Here is a 19378-nt window from a genome sequence, read left to right as displayed (position 1 = left end):
GTGCACTGTCTACAATGGCGCTTTACAGCGCTGAAACTTGCTGTGCTCGGGGGGGGCGGGGGTGTTTTGACACCCTTGAGCAAGAAAGTTGCAGCACTATAAAGTGCCAGCGTACACAAGCCCTAAGTCTGAAGATATGAGGTAGTTTAACACAGAAGATCAAAGTATCTAGTCCGAAAGACTCTGAATGCTTCTCAGTTTCCTCCACAGTCGTCTTCAGAGAGAAAACCCCTACCAGTCATTTGTGTTCCACATTTGGTAAGGAGTTGGAGCCACAGGTTGGTTCTAATTGTGTTTCTAGGGTTTTCAAGGGTTGGCAGAGCCTCCTCCAATTCAGGCAATGGATCCTTTGAGCTGGTGGGGCCTTTGTAACCAGCTTTTCCTTCAGAGATTGTTTTAAGGCCTTTGTTGCCTTACAAAGGGAACCCTTGTTGGGCTTGTCAGATCAGAGCATGACTTACTTACTGTTCAAGTCTCTACACAGACTTCAGATTCACAGAGGAAAGCTGCAGGTTGTTGGGCCACAATATATTACTACAGCTTCTGTGTTTTCTTTCTCTGCATTGTCTGTTCCCTGGAGTTATGCTGGGCAGTTTCTTCTCTCTGGATTTGACATCTCAGAACGGATTTGGCCTAGAGTTCCACCTTTGTAGTTTGTCAGCTGTGTGAAAGAAGATCCTTCTCCTATGGATAAGGAAAGTATGCACTCTTGAGTTCTGGGACTCCATCCCCTAAGAGGCAAGGCCTGCACACACTGAGGAGGAACTTCCACCCCCTTAATTATTAGCCACAGATGATTCTGCCTTGATCTCTTCCTCTTCTATGGATGACAACAGCCTTTCACTATCGAATGAGCAGAATGGTTGGGTTTTGAAAACAAATGTCCGTTACAGCCAGCTTACACAGAGTTTGGCATATTACAGCTATTGAGAGGGAGAGCTTGCATTCCCTGTGAATGAAGAGTGGCTAGATCCTGCTAGGGAGCTTTTGAACCACCCATGTGCATAAAATAAGAGGCAAAGATCTTCAAAAGTCTCTAGTGATTTGGGGTGACTGATTTGATACAACTGCAGGAGGGCCAATTTTCTGAAAGTGCTGAGCATCTGCTCTCTGCAAAAATTGGGGCTCCTTTAAAGTGTCTTAAGTGGGCCACCAAAAAACTTGAGGCGCCCAAAATCACTTGTCACTTCTGGAAAACTTGGGTTAGTCTCTTTGTCAAGTCTGCAGGGAGGGTTTGAAACTGTAATTCCAGCATATCTGATTTTGTCAGTAGTTTACAAGAAGTCCCACTTTGGAAGAAAGACTTTTTAATCTGTACTGATGGACAGCTTGCACAATTTGGGAGGAAGGCATATTCCTCAGAGAGTCTTATTTCAAGAATGACAAAATATTGTGGCATTACAGTTATTCCCACTGGACAAACTAAACACTGGACACTTGGCTTGGGAGTGTCCAAAAGGAGAATAGATATCCTGGACAGTTAAGGAAGGATGGAAAGTAGATAGATATTCCTTAAAGATACCATCACTACAAGATTTTCACCCCTGGATCTCAAGTTCCCAGCACAAGATGGAACAGAACTCCTATAGCTCTAAGAATTTTTGACTTTCTGACACAGTAATAATTCTAGCAACTCATGGGCTCTACTCCAATACTGAGTTATGGTGGATTAATCTTTGGTCATGCCACTTTCCATTCTAGCACTCTTGACTCTGAAATTCAGATCTTTGGGTTGAGATGCAAGCACAGATGGTGAAGGATGCTTATTCTCCCACTAGTGGAGCTGAACTGGTTGCAGCAGAAATGGATATTTTAAGAAAAAAATCCAAATGCAGATAATGTCATGAAGGAGAAAAGTTAACTGCTACTATTAAGGGAGCAGAGGAAACATAATCTACAACACATGGTATTCTCTGTGACAACACTACCTTTTAATTTTTGGTGGGTTTGTTTGTTTTTAAAAAGATTTAGGCCATAATTTTCAACCCTGGATACCTAAATATGAATGTAAGAACTGAACTTCAGGCAAACTTCATTGGAAAAATTTGGCCTTAGAATCCAAAGGAAATTCTCTCTATCCCATTTTTAAGGGTAGTTAAACCTTGGGCCTAGAATCTTGGCATTTATTTTAAATGGTTTTATTAAAATGTCTGTAAACCTAAATCTGTTTGTTTTTATCTGATTTTAAATGTTCCATTTGTTTGTTTCTCACCAGGGAGACTGCAGCTATGAACTGGAAATTCAGCCTTATTTAAATATGGACGATATTAAAACCTCAAATGCTCAAAGGAGTAGATGTCTTTCCACCAGCAACTCCAAGGCTCAGAAGGCATTTTCATCCAGAAAAAACGTGGCACAAGGATCAAAAGTAAAACTTGGTTCATGTTCCTTAAGTGAACTTGATACAGAATGTATTTCACTGTTTAAAACAACCAACTTCAAGACCACAAAAAGAACATCTGCATTAAATTTGAAAAAGCCTTCAGCATGTACAGAAGTTAACATTTTAGATTCTTTTTCGACTGCAGAGGACGCTGTTTCTGAATGTACTGTACATAAAAGTCTACCAGATAACAGAGAAAATGTGACATTTCACTTAAATGAATTTACTGCCCCAAGTGATCTTAGTGGAAATGTTACTAGTTGTGCAAATGAAATAGTAAAGGAATGTAAATCTGTAAATCAAACCTGTAGTTCACTGAACAGAAACTGTGCAGATTCTGGTTACAGTAGCTTCACAGAGGAGAAATCACCAGTTTCACCTAGCTTGTTTTACCTACCTGAAGCAGAGCTGGATTCATTTGCACTCACAACTCCAACTGAGGATCCTTCATTGATAAAAATAATATTAACAAATGTAAAAAGGCTTTTATCACAGTCTCCTCCACCTTTGAATAAACTCCATAATTGTGAAGGATTGAACAGAACCAGAGACGATGAAATCCAACAACCTGTTCCTTTTCAAAAAGTTATTTCCAACACATTCACAGAGGGATTGCAGGGCAAAACCTCTGTCTCTTTCACAGAGTTCCAGAATCCATCACTTCCCACTCAGAAATGCTCAGAATTAAATGCCCCCAGTAAATTGTGTTCCTCTATAAGTAACTGTCCTTCAGAACCAAGCTTCCTTTCTGAGGCTTTTGTTGGCAAGACAAATAATGGTCTTAACTGGGACGATATCTTTGACTGTGATAATGGAGAGCACACAGAAATTCAAAAGGACAATCTAACAATGGTAGATCATGCTCTGGCAAATAGCCCTTCAGACAGAAATTCAGTTGACGGGTATAAAATGGATTCTGAAAAGTTCCAGGAAAATGTGGCCACTGACAGAGATGAGAGCATAAATTTATTTGAAGATGAACATTTTTCTGATGCTAACAATGCAAGCCTTTCTAAGTACAATTGCAATAAACTTTTGATGTCATCAGATTTGTGTGATAAAGATGCACCAAGTGCTGGACAAATTTCTGAAGGGCATATTTCAGATGAGTGCTTTCTAGACAGTGATACAAACCCCAGAGAATCACTAATAAGCTGTAGGACCAGAAATTTGAAAATATCTGAACATTTCGATATTGTAAGCAAACAATTTCTGGATAATGAAGATCTTTATGACTGTTCTCAGGAACTGTTCTCCGTTAACTTTGATCTGGGGTTTTCTATTCAAGAGTCTGAGGATGAACAAATAGACATGAATGGTAGTCAAAATTCAGATAGTATCTTGGGCACCCATGTAGATGTTAAACCTACTAGAGGTGAAAATGAGTTATCAAATGATAACTTAAGACATCCATCTCCACCAAAATTGAAAGATGAAAGCATTGCAAGAACAAACTTTTCTACACCATTGCCCTCACAAAATCAGAGAACGAATCAAGCAAAACTGACTGAAAACTGTATCTCAATCATTTCTCCTATGAAGCTAACAGAAGAAAAGGAACATGGATCATATGACTCTTTAGCTTCTGCATTTTCCACACCAAAAGGTAGAAAGGTTAGGAATGTTAAAGTCCTCAAAAGAATTTCTATGAATGCTTTTTCTAGAATCAGGCAGGAAATTCCCCAGATTTTGCCTACAAATAAAGTAAATACCAACACTGTTAAAGTTGTGCTAAATTCAGCTTTTGATACACCAGACCTCCCCTCAGGAAAGACTGAAAACCTGGACCATAGACAGCTGCATGTTTCCCAGCAGTTTCCTATTGAAGGTAAGGTGTCAGCTGTAGTTAATTGAAAGGTTGCTCATACTTCCATTAAAAAAAAAAAAAAAATCTTCCTGTAGAATTCAGTAATTCAAGTAATTCATGGGTCCTCAACTTTTAGGTTGTGACATCAGGAGTATGGGAGGAAGCACAACCCCTTGATTTCTAGGAGGGAGGAGGGGGGGAACCTTTATGGCTATGTGGGGATGGTCCCCAAAACTCTCTTGGATGGATAACACAGTATGGATAATGTTGTACAGAGATTGCCAGAGCAATAACTCCTACCGGTTCTACTGATAGGAATAAATTATTTTCTCATCACCCTTGAGCTATCATAAAGAATTATTCTTTGTTCAATAAGGGTTCCTTTGGATTACAGCTGAGAATTTTTTTTTTATTGGCAGCATTCAGACTCAGCAGTGGATTATACAGTCTGATTTTTGAGGGGAGAAGGAAGAGAAATGTGTGAGCATAATTCTAAGGAACTTTAGTTTCTGTAAAGCTTGCCTCAGATTTCACTTGGTTAACATGCAGAATACATATTTAAATGTGTCTGTTTCAGGCTGAATGACTGTGAATACTGCAGCAATTGGGGGTCTAGGTTAAACCCCTAAAATCTGTGCACAAGTACTAATCATGTGAACATGTGAGATGCAGTTATGTGAACTGTAGCTGCCTTTAAAGCCTGTTTAATCCTCTCAGTGTCTTATTTGTAATCATCTCGATCTGTTACTCTGTAACCCCTAAATCCATGCCTTCACATTTTTGTATCATAGTTCTAAATGGGACAGAAATTGTATTGACAGATCTGTTTAATTTTAATTACACAGTGACTGACTTGCATGGTAAATATCTCCTGACAATAACTTCTGCTGGAACGTGGATTGCCTTTATAAATGTCAGATTATAAAGGGTGTAAGGGTGTGTGTGTGTGTGTAAAATCTTCTAAATCTCTCCCTTGTTCTAGGTGCATCTATACCACAAAATTAATAAATTCCATACTGCTGTCCTTAAAAGCCCAAACCTTCCCAACTGATCAGGGCCAGCAGTCTTCTCTTCCCTCCTCTGTCCCTCCAGCCCACTTATCTCTAAATAACCTTGAACTACTTTGACAAAAATCAAGATCTAATGTTACTGAACCTGATTCTTGGGGCCTACTGAGGTTTGCTGCCTTGTTTCATTATTACTCTTAAATGTTGAAAATAACCCACTGCTGAGCAGTCTCTTCCTGCGGCTGAAGAGTCTTTCTTTTCTCCCCCTACGCTCCTACTACACTTGCTCAGTCTCTCCAGTTACTGGATTCTCTAAAGTCTCTTGTTTGTTTGCTTGCTTGCTTGCTTTTGCCAGAAACCTAGGTTCCTTCTAGAATCTGGCTGAGGCACATTGCTCGGACTCTCACATCTCCCTGTGTGATGTCTATATCTGTTCAGTCTTCAGGATGTTTGAGCAAGCAACTTCAGTAAACACTTAAATTAACTAAATTTAATAAATAAATTCAACCTAGTAAAAAAGTCTGGAATTAGTGAATTAGGTCAGTTATTTCCAACTAGAAGAAAATGTAGTGAATAAGGATCACTACAATTTAATGTTTGAAGACATTGCTATAGAAGTGCTAGGTAGTATGCTTCTCCCTAAAGTAGTAAAACCAGTGTTCACCTCGCCTTCTTTCTGTTGCAAGCACCAAAATTAATTAATAAATAAATAAATAAATAACCCTGCCAACTGTGACTATAGCAAGTCTCAGGCACACCTTGGAGAAAAAAATTAGAGAAGGTGAAAGGACTGCTAAAATAGCCTCTTGATGGCTCTTACTGGCAAATTAGAAAACTCATCAGAGAACATCCGTCTGTTAAGGAAATCCATGTAAGAGTCAGAAAGGACAGCTATATCTTGGGCAGTGTAGGGAATATGGCATCTTTCAGAATACATCAAACAGGGTATAATTCTTTGTAGTTCACTAGAAAATTAATACACAGACTGTTACAGATTTCGTAAGAAGAATTTTCAGTCAGTTCTACTTCTCTTCAGGGTGTGCTGGAACAAAACAAGAATGTGGCAACTAACAAGAAAATAAATATGTAACTTGTTCACTACTAATATGGGTTTTTTTTCCTCTTTTACTTTATTCCCTCCACTCTTCATCTTCTGTGCTGCATGGGTAATTACTTCAATGCAAAGAAATACACAGTAAACCTCACTTTCCTTGTATCTCAGTAGGAAAATACTTGTTTTGGTTACCAGGGCTAACAGGAACAATGCTTACTACATACATCAATAAATAATTTTTTTTAGTCATCTTCAAAGCCAAATAGATTATGATTGTTTGGTTAGAGCTATATTGTGTTGTAGAGAATACATTTTCTTATGATTGTTATCTATTTGCCACTCCTCAGTAGAAAGTAGCAGCGAAAGTGAAGAAGAGATTGTTTTCCAAAGGAAAAATAAGAAAAAAGGAAATGTTCTGAAGTCTCCTGATGTGAGTCATTCAAAAAAAAAGAAAGTTTCATTAAACGCCAAAGCAAAACTCCTTTTTGGAATCTGTAATTACATTTTAATTTATTTCTATTCACCAAGGTTAAGAATAACAGCGATTTTGAATCACCAGTTCATGCTGTCAAGAAGCGTAGGCATCCACTTAACACAGTAAGTAAATGCTTGAACAAGACATAAAGAAAATGTGTTTAAAAGAACACAATTTCACTCAGCTGATTTTAAAATGGCAAACACTTTCCCAATCACTATAGAATCCTTCCTACTTAAAAAAAAAAAAAAAACCCCAAAACCTGCTTTGGTGTACAATAAGGGATGCTGACTCACGAATATAAAGCATGCAAAGTAAAGTTTACAGTGCATTTTAAAATGTGCTAAGGGACAACATCTCTTGCTAAATGGCCTCCTCTTCATTCCAATTCTAATAATTAATTTCTCAGATTTTCAGCTCTTGGTCACATTTTTGGATGCAAACTTAATTTCTGAAATACTCCCTTCTCAGGGTAAAAGTCCAGCTTTTCTAAAGGTCTTAGAGGATATCTGAAACTTTTAGAAAAACAGCATTTGGAAAATAAAATTGGGGGAGCCAGTTTTAGGATATGTATGGTAGATTATTTTGCAGACTAGCTATGCTAGTGTCTCCCTTTCCCCCTCACTTCCCTCTTCCTGCCTCCAAAGCTGTCTAGTCCAATTGCTAGTTGGATAGATCTCTTCCACATTACTCAAACCACCGTTGCAAATGACATTAACTGGCAACTTTGGCATTCTCTGGAGTGAGGCCCAGTGAGCCAGCTGCTGTGGCCCCTGCCCTTCTGGAAACAACAAAGACAATACAATTCTGGGAAATGTTGAATTTCAGTTCCACGGCTTGTCTGTATGTTGTGCTTTAATTACAAAGTAAAACTAGAATGAATTTCCAGTTTCAGGTAGGCAAATATCAGGAGACTCTGCAATAGCTTGGATGATTTAAACTAGGGCTTGTCTACGCAGTTTTTTGCACTGATTTTACAAAATTGTTGTACAAACGAATTTAAATTTGTACATACTCCTAGTGTGGACACACTGACATTGGTTTAAGCCAATTTATATCAGTTTAGCCATTTTAATTTAAATACCATTTATATTTAGCAGTATATTTTAAAAAAATACTAAATTGTTAAATAAAACTGATTTGGGGTTCTAAGACTTTGTTTAAAAAGTTAATTGGACAATGAGTTAATAGATGTTTTGGCGTTCCTTTTGCAAAACCTAATCAAATGGAATATTCAGAACTGGAAACAAAGATTCACTTGTTTAAGTTGTTTATAAAGCTAAATCCTTCATAGATATTAAGGTCAGAAGGGACCATTATGTTCATCTAGTCTGACCTCCTGAATTAATCTTTAAATATTCATGGTAAATAGGCCCAATGGCCTGTGATGGGATGTTAGATGGGGTGGGATCTGAGTTACTACAGAGAATTCTTTCCTGGGTATCTGGCTGGTGAATCTTGCCCATATGCTCAGGGTTCAGCTGATCGCCATATTTGGGGTTGGGAAGGAATTTTCCTCCAGGGCAGATTGGAAGAGGCCCTGGGGGGTTTTTCGCCTTCCTCCGTAGCATGGGGCACGGGTCACTTGCTGGAGTATTCTCTGCACCTTGAAGTCTTTAAACCATGATTTGAGGACTTCAGTAGCTCAACATAGGTGAGAGGTTTATCGCGGGAGTCTGTGGGTGCGATTCTGTGGCCTGCATTGTGCAGGAGGTCAGACTAGATGATCATAATGGTCTCTTCTGACCTTAATATGTTGGGCTTCAAGAGCTAGCTCATCAGGGGCCTGATCCAGGACCAAAAGCATCTGACCCAAACTCATTAGAATGTTTCTTTCTTCTCTCCCTTTGACCCCTAAATATCTTATTTAAGATGATATGTAGTTGTATCTGGCAATGAATTATACATTCACAGTTTTAAGAACAGAGCCTCTCTCCTTATAAGGATTAGTAAAATAAGAGAGTTGTGCTACCAATAAGCCCACAAAGCTTTCATATCATATTTCACTTAATCTTTTTTTCCCAATGACATAAGCTTTCTTCTCCCTTCCTCAAAAATGGATGACTTCTTTATTTCATAGAAAGATTACTATTAATGTTCTTTTTGTGGGAGTATAATTATCAACATATCAGATGCACAGATTACTTAGGTCAGAGAATCTCAAACTGGGGGGTGTTCGGAGGGTGGTGGGGGAGAGAAACCAGAGAGCAGCAGATGCTGGCCAGGCACCCAGGTCTGAAGGCGGTACCACCAGCAGCAGTGGAGAAGTAAGAGTGGCAATGCCATACTACGCCACCCTTACGTCTGTGCTGCCTTCAGAGCTAAGCAGCCATATATGTACTTGTGTGGCAAGAGTGAGGGAGGCATAAACTACTGCAGACACAAAGAAAGGGGGTGGCGCGATCAAATAAGTTTGACAACCACTTGCTTAGATAATATTTGATATTGAAGAATAGCAAACTGAGCCATTAGGAATGGTTACATGACCGTCTTCTTCCTATTCACTGAAGTGTTTGTAACATACTCTAGTCAGACGTATCTAGTGATGAGGGCATGGATTTTCACAAGAAATCAAACAGGACTGTGGATTGCGACATGAGCCGTTACAGGAAACAACTAAAAGGTGTCAAAAGGCAAAAGAGTGATGACAACTTTTTTATGTTCAAGGTAGGAGCTTTACATGTTGAGTAGAGGGTAGGGTCCCCGGGGGGGCTGTTAGGAGTGGGGGTCCCGTGAGGGAGTGGTCAGGGGACAAGGAGCAGGGGGGAATGGATGGGTCGGGGGTTCTGAGGGGGACAGTCGGGGGCGGGAAGTGGAGGGGGCAGATAGGGGGCGGGGCCCAGGCTGTTTGAGGAGGCACAGCCTTCCCTACCCTGCCCTTCATACAGTTTCACACCCCAATGTGGCCCTCGGGTCAAAAAGTTTGCCCACCCCTGGACTATATGCTCTCTGCTTTCAGCATTTGAGTCAGCCCCCATTTTGACTTCGGCTACTCCTTTCTAACCTCAGTTGCAGCAATTTGACTACTCTTTCATGGCTTTCTCTTCCTTTGATTTCAAAGTCTGACATATAAAATCTGTGGTCATCGGAGAGCCCTGTGTCTCCTGAATTCATTAACTGATTTTACTTATCTACGATACAAGTTCCTCTGAAGTATGCTACTGTAAATTACTCACTTGTTTGCATTTTCGTAGAGTGCAGCCAGACAATTTTTAGATGAAGAAGCTGAACTTTCCCTACAAGAGGCAGAGGCTATTTCATCTGATGAGAGTGATTCAGAGAACGAACAAAACTCCTCACTCAATCAATTCCTTAATGATGAGACACAGTTCACAGAGGTTTTAAATGGTAAATGAAGAAAATCACTTTCCCTTCTATTAAACCAGTGTTTGAGATTTTTATTTGGCTCTTCTCTTGAAGATCTGATCTCACAGGTAACCATTAGACACATTTTATCGAGGAACATATTGCATAAAAGGCCAAATATTTCCATGCGGTGAAAGCAACGTGTAAAAAGGGTGAGATACACAATGTCCAATTGCTGTATGTGAGATCTGAGACAGGAGGATGGGAAAGAGGGTGTGTTGGAGAAGAAAAGGGGAAGATTTTCTAGTGAAAGTGAGAGGTGTGTGTGGAGACGAGGAATTTTAGCTGAGGCAATGTTCCACATGTCCCTTCTTCCTTTCTCTCTCTCCCATTTGCTTTCATTATGTGGGGGCGGCTGCTTCTCTTCCTCCCCCACCCCCGAGGGCATCGGGGCTTGGAATCACATACTGCATCCGACCCCAGGCACTGAGACCTGTCCTGCTGCTGGAGCTGGACGATTGGCTCCTGTTGGTGGTGGAGTGTGAGGGATTGATACAGTTTGCTGCTTAGGCGGGGGGTAGCCCTGGTGAGCTCCTTGTTTCAGCCTCACCTTTAATCTAGTTGCTGGATCTCTTGTGATTCTGGGAGGTAGGCAGATCACTTAGCTTTGGGGCCTGGAAGCGATTTTTCCCATATGGCAATGACCAACCTACTCTGTGGGTTTTCACTTTCTCTCCTATATTCTGGAGGTCTGGTTTTGAGGGGTTCAAATGACAATTGTCACAACTTGGGCAGATTCCAGTGCACGTGGAGGGGTAGAAAGGGTCGATGTGAGGTCCTTGTAACCCATGCAGCTGCTGGGTATTGGTCCTGGGCACAGCCCTGCATGGAGAGAGGGTGCACCTTTGTGTGACATGGCATATGGCTCCCTTCACCTCCTCTCTCCTACCTATGACGTGAAGGAAGGGAGCAAGTCAGCACTTTGTTTTCCAGTCTCGGTAGGCTTGAGGCTGCAGAAGGGGGCATGGCTTTCACACACACCCTCAAATTTATAATCCGCCAGGGCTATCTGTGCCAGGGGAGGTCTGCATTGGAACAACCCTGCTGGGTAGTTTGGAGTGGTCATTCCAGTTGGATAATAGTTTTAAATAAAGCAATGGCCACTGCATTTAACCCTGCTATGGTGTCTGTGTCTCATGGTGTTCATGTCCACATAGATTTACAATGCATTTTATTCTTCACTGCGGGCTTCTGGGGTGTGACAGTGTTGTGCAATGTTGAAGAAGCTCTTCAAGGATTGACTGATTATAACCAGGTTGTCTTTCCTTAAGTGATTTTTTTCCTCCATTATGAATGTAGAAAACCCTCAGTTTTCCATTCCAGTTGGGGTCTGTCTGGATCTTTCAGGTCTCCTAGGAAAATGCTTTTATATAAAGTGAGGATTATGATCAGGTGCTTTTTAAGATAAAATGGTATGAACTTACTGATAAAGTTGAGGAAGCAAAGTTTTTCTGCTGGGATGATTAATTAATTGTTTAGTACTTTTGTGCAAATCGTTGGCTGTGTGGGGAATGAGGCAGGACCAAGGAATTAGTAATCACAAGTGAAGTGAGTGGTTACTCCAGTAGATTACTGTCTGAGGTTTGTTCCCCCCGAGGAATAGATCTGGCAGATGGCCTGTAAAATCTGTTCCACTTTCTATTCTGAATTATTCTTTTAGCAACAAGGATGCATTTTATACACTATGCCAGACTTGCATCTGTTTCATTTCCAACTTTCTGCTCCCCTGTTCTGTACAGTCCTATATAAGGGGATGAGGGAGGAAGTAAGTATGGGATTGTGGAATATCGGACAGCAAAATGTTGGAATCACCAGCTTTGGAAACAAACGTTTCATGTAAGGAGGTGGGAAGAAATTGATGCTAATGGAGGGTGTCTTGTTCAGGTTAAATAATTAGGTGCTCTGAGTCTGGAAGGCTAATTTTGTCTTTGAGGGAAGGATGTAGGAAAATGGATTCATCTTCACTTTGGTTTGATAGATTCTTAAAGGCAGTTACTTGAGGAGTGTTCTCCTGCAGCTCAGGTCTCAGTTGTTCCCTGTTTATATTGGATTTCGACAATGCCATCCCTGTTTTCAGAGCGACCCATGAAAAGATGATGGTTAGATCCATTTTCAGGGAGACTTGCATAGTGGAAAAATGGATGGTTTGAATGTTACAGATACATGATGTCAGCCTTCCCTGTTGGAAGCTATAATGAGCTTTATGAGGTCTGCCTATTGGGAGAAATCTTATGGCACAAAAGAACGTGCCATACGGGATCAGACTATTGGTCCATCTAGCCCAGTAATCTGTCTTCCCACAATGGCAAATGCCAGGCTCTTCAGAGGGAATGAACAGAACTGGCAATCATTGAGTGATCCATTCCCAGTCGTCCACTCCCAGCTCCCGGCAAACACAGGCTAGGGAGCGTAGGGTTGTATCCCTGACCATTCTGGCTAATAGCCATTGGTGGACCTGTCCTCCAGGAACCTATCTAGTTCTTTTTTGGACCCTTTTATAGTTTTGGCCTTCACAACATCCCCTGGCAACAAGTTCCACAGTGTGACTGCGTTGTGTGAGGAAGTACTTCCTTTTTTTAGTTTTAAACCTGCTACCTATTCATTTCATTGGGTGACTCCTAGTTCACTGTTGATAGAAGACTGGGTAGGTCCAGTCTTCTATTTTTCCAAGAGCATGTGGGGATTTTGTAGGAGACTCTTGAGTCTTTATCAAGTCAGGAAAAATTTGAAGAGCTTGTTTTGCTATGGAATATTACTTTGGGCAATACCTTTATGGAAATGTTTATTTTGTTGGTGGAAAACCATTGTGTAATTAAACACTTAATAAAGTCTCTGTTTTCATAATTTTTATTCAGATTCTGAGATGGAAGGAGTTTATCTAAAATCTGTGCGTAGCCCAGCTCTCGGCAACAGGTATAAAATGGTGCATAAAGGATTCAATAGTATGGCTGTTTTCTCACAGGTATGAAGTGAAATGACTCTGCTTTCCTCAAGAAGTGTAACCTATTTAAGGCTGTATTTCTGTTTAATCTTTCTTTCAGGTTTGTTTGCAACCCAGGCTTCCTAAATAGTTTTTTCTAGCAAAAACCCAGTTTATGATTTTATTAGTCATTATAAAAGAGACCAGAATGCATACACTGATAGACATGCATGCCTCTGTACTTTTATACTACTCCTTTTTCCATCCGAGAGAGGCCATTACCTAATTTGAAGTTAAATGGTTTGGTTTTCAATATTTAGTCGTCTTTCATTTATTGAACAATGCAAAATGGACAATGGCATTAATTATTGCCGGTGGCCTCTTTGTAGTTGATATAGTATCGTACGTTGCCCTCATCACGGCAGTAATACTGATTTTATAGGTGGAAATCTCAATTTTTTTGCTATTTACAAATGAAAAATCAAACTAGCATGGTAATTAAGCTGGTCTCCTACACTTGCATGCAGATAAATTCCACAAAGCATAAACAATGCACACAGGGGCTGCAGAATCTGTGGAGAAGGTACTTTTTTTCTGAATCTGCCACTGCTGTGGCGTATATGTAACCTGTGAAGCTTATGTTCCGAACTTGACCGCACTCTAGAATTTAATTTTGCATTTCCCAAATCATTGTGCAGAGTAGATAGCTTGTTTTGAAAACAAATCTAGCAAAATGCCTGTCTCATTATTGTAAAATCTGTTGTATAGGCCTAGTGGAAGCCATTTTGCATATGTTGTGGAATTTGCATTGTATACATAGTAGAATGTGAGTTGTGTGTCATCAGCATTGTTTAATGTAAAAAATTGTAGAATTTTGTCTTTTGGGTATAAGTTTGAGGTTCTAGAATGAATGAAATTACAAAAAAATAAATATTTGTAATCTGAAATATTTAGCTATAACACATACTGAAAACTGAAATTAGGATTGATTGTTTAAAATGCAGTCTCAGAACTATTAGCCAGTAAATCTCATTTAATTTCTCCTGTTATGTTAGTCATATTCACTTTAAATATTTTCTAGTGACAAATGATGGGCCTGAGCCTGCAATACTTGCAGTTTCCCATTTACTCCCTGGGGAATCACACACATGTGGGGGCTGTAGGATTGGGCACTGGAAGTAGCTCAAATATTAGGTACCTGTTTTGACTTCAGCAGTTTGCATAAAATGGATAAATGAGCACACCACTTATGTATAGTGCAAAGCCAAAGTGATCATGTTCTAATTCCTTCCAGATTCCTGAGCAAGATGAGGCTTACTTAGCAGATAGTTTCTGTGTTGAAGAGGAGGAAGAGGAAAATCTCAGGAAAAGTGACGCTAGTGAAGAAGAGGAAGTGTGTGTCAATTTTGACCTTGTAATGGATGAGCGCTCTGCTAGTGGAAGAAAACAATACCTCACTCGCCGCAGAGTAAAATTAAACCAAGCCAAGACAGAACAGAATTGTGCAGTTCCGTTAACAAAGAAAAGGTCCCGAATTATTGTTCTTGATGATTCTAGTGGGGATGAAACAAATGTCAGTAATCAGAGGCCAGTAAAAACAGCTTCTCCCAGGAGAGACTACAGCCATGCTCACATACCCAAGTCATTGCTTTCAGACTCTCCTGGACAGACTAAAGCTCCTGCTAGAAAGAACTCTATTCATCAGCCCCTGGAGAACAAGGATCAGAGACTAATTAACCTGAAGGCTTCAGTGTCTGAAGTGTTGGACTTTCAGCCAGAAAGTAGGGGCAGAGGCAGGCCGTCTTCGCTGGCTATTGCCAACAATGATTTGCTGAGAAGGGATGGGGATTTTCAGGCAAAACTCAAGGTGGGTATTATTTCAAAGGCATAAGAGCGCCATTTCACTTCACATGTATTTGTAGAGTGCCTTGCAACCGGGGCCCCGGCCCCGAACGATTAACTACTTGTGCTGCTGTAAATACAGGTGATAATAATGGCTGTGAATCTGGTGCCATTCGAGAGAAAGTTGAAGGGACAGTGCAACGGAGTACTAGGGAAGTGGCCATATCTCCTTACCACTCACCAAGTGGAGCTTTGCTGCATGCTCTGTGCATTTGATGGTCCAGGTCAAGATGTTGGGAACTGACAGAATTTTCAGTTAACAGTCATTGAGGAACATGACCATATTTCCGATAATGGGGAGATTCGGATCGTTTGGGGTCAAATAACCAGGGTTCTGTTATAATTTCTGTATTTATAATTCCTGTAATACGTTTGTACACTTGGTCCAAAATCAAACCCTGGGTGTTCTAAAATTTGGCTCCTAAATCTTTGTGTAGGCACCCAAATCAAAGCAGCCTGATGGTCAAAGGTGCTGAGCACCTGCGGTGCCACTCAGTATTGGTGAGTGCTGATTACTTGTAAAGTTCAGGCCCCTCGTCTGGTACCTGCATGCCGATCTGGGAGCCTCACTTTAGGCAGACAGATTTGAAATGTTGACCTTGAAGCTTAAGTCTCTGCGGTACAGAAAAGTTACAAACAAGATAAAAGTGAATTTCTCATTAAAAGATGCAACTGAATGATTTCTGAGAGAATGCCAGGATGAGCGTGAAACGAAACTTGATGCTGCTAAGCCTTTATATTTAAATCTACATTCTTAGGGAGTGCCATCCTTTTGCTCCATATTGCCATTGCAAACGTGGTGTAGTGTGTGCTTTTTATGTTTGCAGGTGGAAGGTTCTGCAAAAAACCTCTGTGCAAACACTTCAGATACATGGTGCTCTGGTTCCAAGGGAAATTCTGCTGCTGCACCACCTGTTTCAGCTGGTCTTCTGGAGAGAAAAGCCTCCCTTTGCATTCTGGTCGACAGTCGTGAGATCTCCTCTGGATCAGAAATAATTTCCTCCCTGAAAGCGGTTCATGGAGTAAAGGTGCAGGTTTGCTCTCTCGGAGGCTGTGATTACATTGTGAGCAATCGAATGGCAGTGGAAAGGAGAACTCAGTCAGAACTGCTGAACAGTATGAACAGGAACAAAGTTACACAACGGATTCAGCATTTGCAGAGCATGTTCGAGAGGATATGTGTGATCGTGGAAAAGGACAGGATTAAAGCAGGTTAGCTAGTATTCACGCTGCTGCTGTGACTGGCAAAATTAATAGTTACTGCACTGGCTTTATATACTACTGGAATCAGTGAAATTTTAAGAACATTTGTTTTAGAACCTTTGTGAGGTCTTATGGAAATAAAGCCAGAAACCCATCACTACAAGCTGAGCAATATAATTTGCTATATATTGAAAGGTTTTATAAATGGATGTAAAGTTATTTGCAAAATCAAACATAGTGATCCCTATTTTATTTATTCATAACAATGCTAGTCCCTGAGGCAGCCAAAAGCCAGCTTTGCCCAGTGTGATGAAGGCAATTTACCTTCTCTTATTTGTTTAGCTGAAAATATTTTTTGAAGTAGTACTGTAAAGGTAAACTCCAATGTTCCCTCAAAACAGCGTACTGTATATTTTTAAACTAAAGCGTACTTAGCATTAAGACCGCAACTTGTTCCATCAAAATTGCCATGTTGCTGCCAATAGACTTTTAGTATCTAACAGATTATGTAGACAATGGCCTTGCTTTGAAATCAGAGAGAGAAGTAGGAGACTCTATACAGCAGTTGTAGGTATTAAATTATTGAAACCAAATGTTTTTGTAAATGTAGCTTTATGTGACGTATAAATGCTTAAAACTGTAACCCCCAGTGCTCCTGATCCCTGCCCCTGTGTAACAGACCGGCAGAGGACTATGGGATTGTTGCAAGTTTTGAACATGGACGCTGAGAGTGAAGTGCTTAAATTCTATATAGTCACAAAAATAAGTGTCTTGACTTATGTAAAGGTGCCTCACTATCCCACTGCTGATGCTGTTGCACACATTGTTCATTCCTGTAACATCCTGTCCACTTTCTCTCATTCCATTGTTTCCAGAATGCTGCTGCTTTCCTCTTTTTCCTTCCCCATTACTCCATCCATGTTACTTATCTGCTCAAGTTTCTTCATTGGCTACTCATTTCTCACCACTTCATGTTAAAGCGCCTAGTCCCTACCTTCATGGCCCTATATAATCTCTCCTCATCTTTGGCTCTTCCTTCTCCTCCACTGCTTGCCCCTGTGCTCCTCCCAGTCCCTCATGTTAACTGCTCTTCATCTATTTTGCATTTTCAACCTAGAATTTTGTCATCTAGCCCTTGTATTTGGTACGGCTTCCTACTTCTTTTCTGCCACGTTTTCTTTTTTCCTCTTCCAAGAAACCAGCCTTCTCCCCAATTATCTCTTTATTTGAGTAGTTTTCCCTCATCTCATCATCTTATATAGTGAGTTCTCTAAAACAATCTTATTGTTTGTAAAGTAACTTACAAAGTTGTGGTCATGATTATTGATGTATATTCCTTCTTAACAATCCCAGATTTAAAAAGAATTCAATCTCTGTGAAAACTCTGATTCTGAACTTTTTTATTCTAAATATGCAGGAGAGACTTCAAGATTATTCCAAAGGACCAAGTACTATGATGCCATGCTGTCAGCCTTAATCCGGGCTGGAATCCGAATCCTTTTCAGCTCTTGCCAAGAGGAATCTGCCCATTTGCTGAAAGATCTGGCTCTGGTAGAACAGAGAAAGAATGTTGCTATTCATGTACCAACAGAAGTGAAAGGGGCCAAACAAGAAGCTCTCCGGTTCTATCTGAGTATTCCCAACATCAGCTACGTAGCTGCACTGAACATGTGCCACGGCTTTGATTCTGTGAAGAAGATGGCTAACAGGTAATGGCAGGGTAGATTGCATTGCAAATACCTCAGGATTCATTTTACAGGGAAAAGTGAATTTGGCAGAGGTGATCCTTTCACCTCCCTCTGTGCCTTTGCTTTTCATGCCACTTCCTTGGCCCTCTCACACAGGATCTCTTGCCAGGGCAGGAATCGGCTAGAGTGGCTTGGGGTAGCAGTCTCTGCCACAGCACTGCTCATAATAAAGTTACCCGAACCCAGGGTTTCTCAAATGCAGCCATTGTGGCTGCATGTGGCCACCAGGGGCTTTTCTTGCGGCCACAGCCTCCTGGGCAGTGATTGGGAGGGGAGGGGCAAGGGGAGAGAAGCAGTGACTCCTCCCCTAGGCCACCAGCAGAGGTTGGACCCCCACCCCCCTCTGGAGCCAGAAACGCTGGAGGAGCAGGCAGTCGGTGTGAGTCCCCACCTTCCTGGGGCCGGTGGGGCTCAAGCTTCCGGCTTCAGCCCTGGGATGGGAGGCAGCAGGCTCCGGCCATGGAGTGGCAGACCCTGGCCTCAGGGCTTCGGCCCAGACCTGGGCTTCGGGCGCTGACCCCAGGCTCCTCACTCCCTATTGCCCCGGCCCCTGCTGCCTCTCTACCCACCTCCCCATCCAGGGCTTAATTTGTCCCTCAGCATGCCAGGGCTGAAGTAAATTTGCTGTGAAACGTGATATTTTTATGTTAGTATCAATTTTCACTGCCTCCCAGCTAGCTAGAAGACTGCGTCTGTGAAAAATGATATTAACAGACATACAGATATCACGTTTCACAGCAGCAGTCACTTTCCATAGTCCATCAGAACCAGAGAGCTGCTTGTTTGGCCCCTTTCACCTCTGTTGGCACAGGAACAGCAACATTCTTTCTCTGTTCTAGCAGAGCAGACTGCGACCCTGAGCCACGCGAGCCATTTACTAACTAGCAGAGCAGACTGCGACCCTGAGCCACGCAAGCCATTTACTAACTAGCAGAGCAGACTGCGACCCTGAGCCACGCGAGCCATTTACTAACTAGCAGAGCAGACTGCGACCCTGAGCCACGCGAGCCATTTACTAACTAGCAAGTCTAAAACAAAACAGAAACCAAAAAAGCAAAAGAAACAACAATAAAAGACAAGAACATGCAAAGCACCTTATTTTTATATCTATTCTGTTGCGGTCCAGTAAAGAACAGTACATTATTTTGATTGAGTTTGAAAAAGAAACCTTATGTAAATAGATTACAGTGATTTGGGTGTGTATCTGTGCATATTTATATGTTTTTCCTAAAGTTAATTAAATATTTTAGAAAAAAATTGTCAGAGCAGCCACCAATAAGTGTCGGTGGCCACACTTTGAGGCTATCAAAAAATGTGTTGAGAAACCCTGTGCTTTCCTTCCTTCACTGCTTCCACGTGTCTCCCCCCAGCACTGCTCTCTAGGCTCCCTGCTAATCTTCCCTTCCTAGCTCTGGAATGTGACATAAGCCCCCTTCCTCAGCCCTGCCTTTGCTCTCACCTCATTGTGTCCCAAGTTGTTCTCTGCTTTGGGCTGGCCTCCTCTGATGCGGGG

At 41.3% G+C, this 19378-nt stretch overlaps 1 protein-coding gene across 3 annotated transcripts in view; it reads left to right on the top strand.

Annotated features, from left to right (window-relative positions):
- The window catches only part of FANCM (FA complementation group M), a 142122-nt gene that overhangs the window by 122274 nt on the left and 470 nt on the right, over nucleotides 1-19378 (top strand). Inside the window, exons 14-22 of one of the 3 annotated variants that reach the window (XM_084630703.1) lie at nucleotides 2216-3989; nucleotides 6602-6681; nucleotides 6780-6848; nucleotides 9256-9393; nucleotides 9921-10074; nucleotides 12948-13054; nucleotides 14307-14879; nucleotides 15742-16126; nucleotides 17535-17826. In XM_084630703.1, the coding sequence (XP_084486829.1) occupies nucleotides 2216-3989; nucleotides 6602-6681; nucleotides 6780-6848; nucleotides 9256-9393; nucleotides 9921-10074; nucleotides 12948-13054; nucleotides 14307-14879; nucleotides 15742-16126; nucleotides 17535-17826 (3572 nt within the window). Of the gene's footprint in view, nucleotides 1-2215; nucleotides 4212-6598; nucleotides 6682-6779; nucleotides 6849-9255; nucleotides 9394-9920; nucleotides 10075-12947; nucleotides 13055-14306; nucleotides 14880-15741; nucleotides 16127-17534; nucleotides 17827-19378 lie in introns of all 3 variants that reach the window. The other 2 variants (XM_084630702.1, XM_084630701.1) reach the window with 2 other exon arrangements.

This window comes from Lepidochelys olivacea, assembly GCF_965140295.1.
Source record: "Lepidochelys olivacea isolate rLepOli2 genome assembly, chromosome: 6".
NCBI lineage: Eukaryota > Metazoa > Chordata > Testudines > Cheloniidae > Lepidochelys > Lepidochelys olivacea.
The sequence above is the reverse complement of the archived record's forward strand: the minus strand, read 5'-3'. Positions and strand labels throughout refer to the sequence as shown.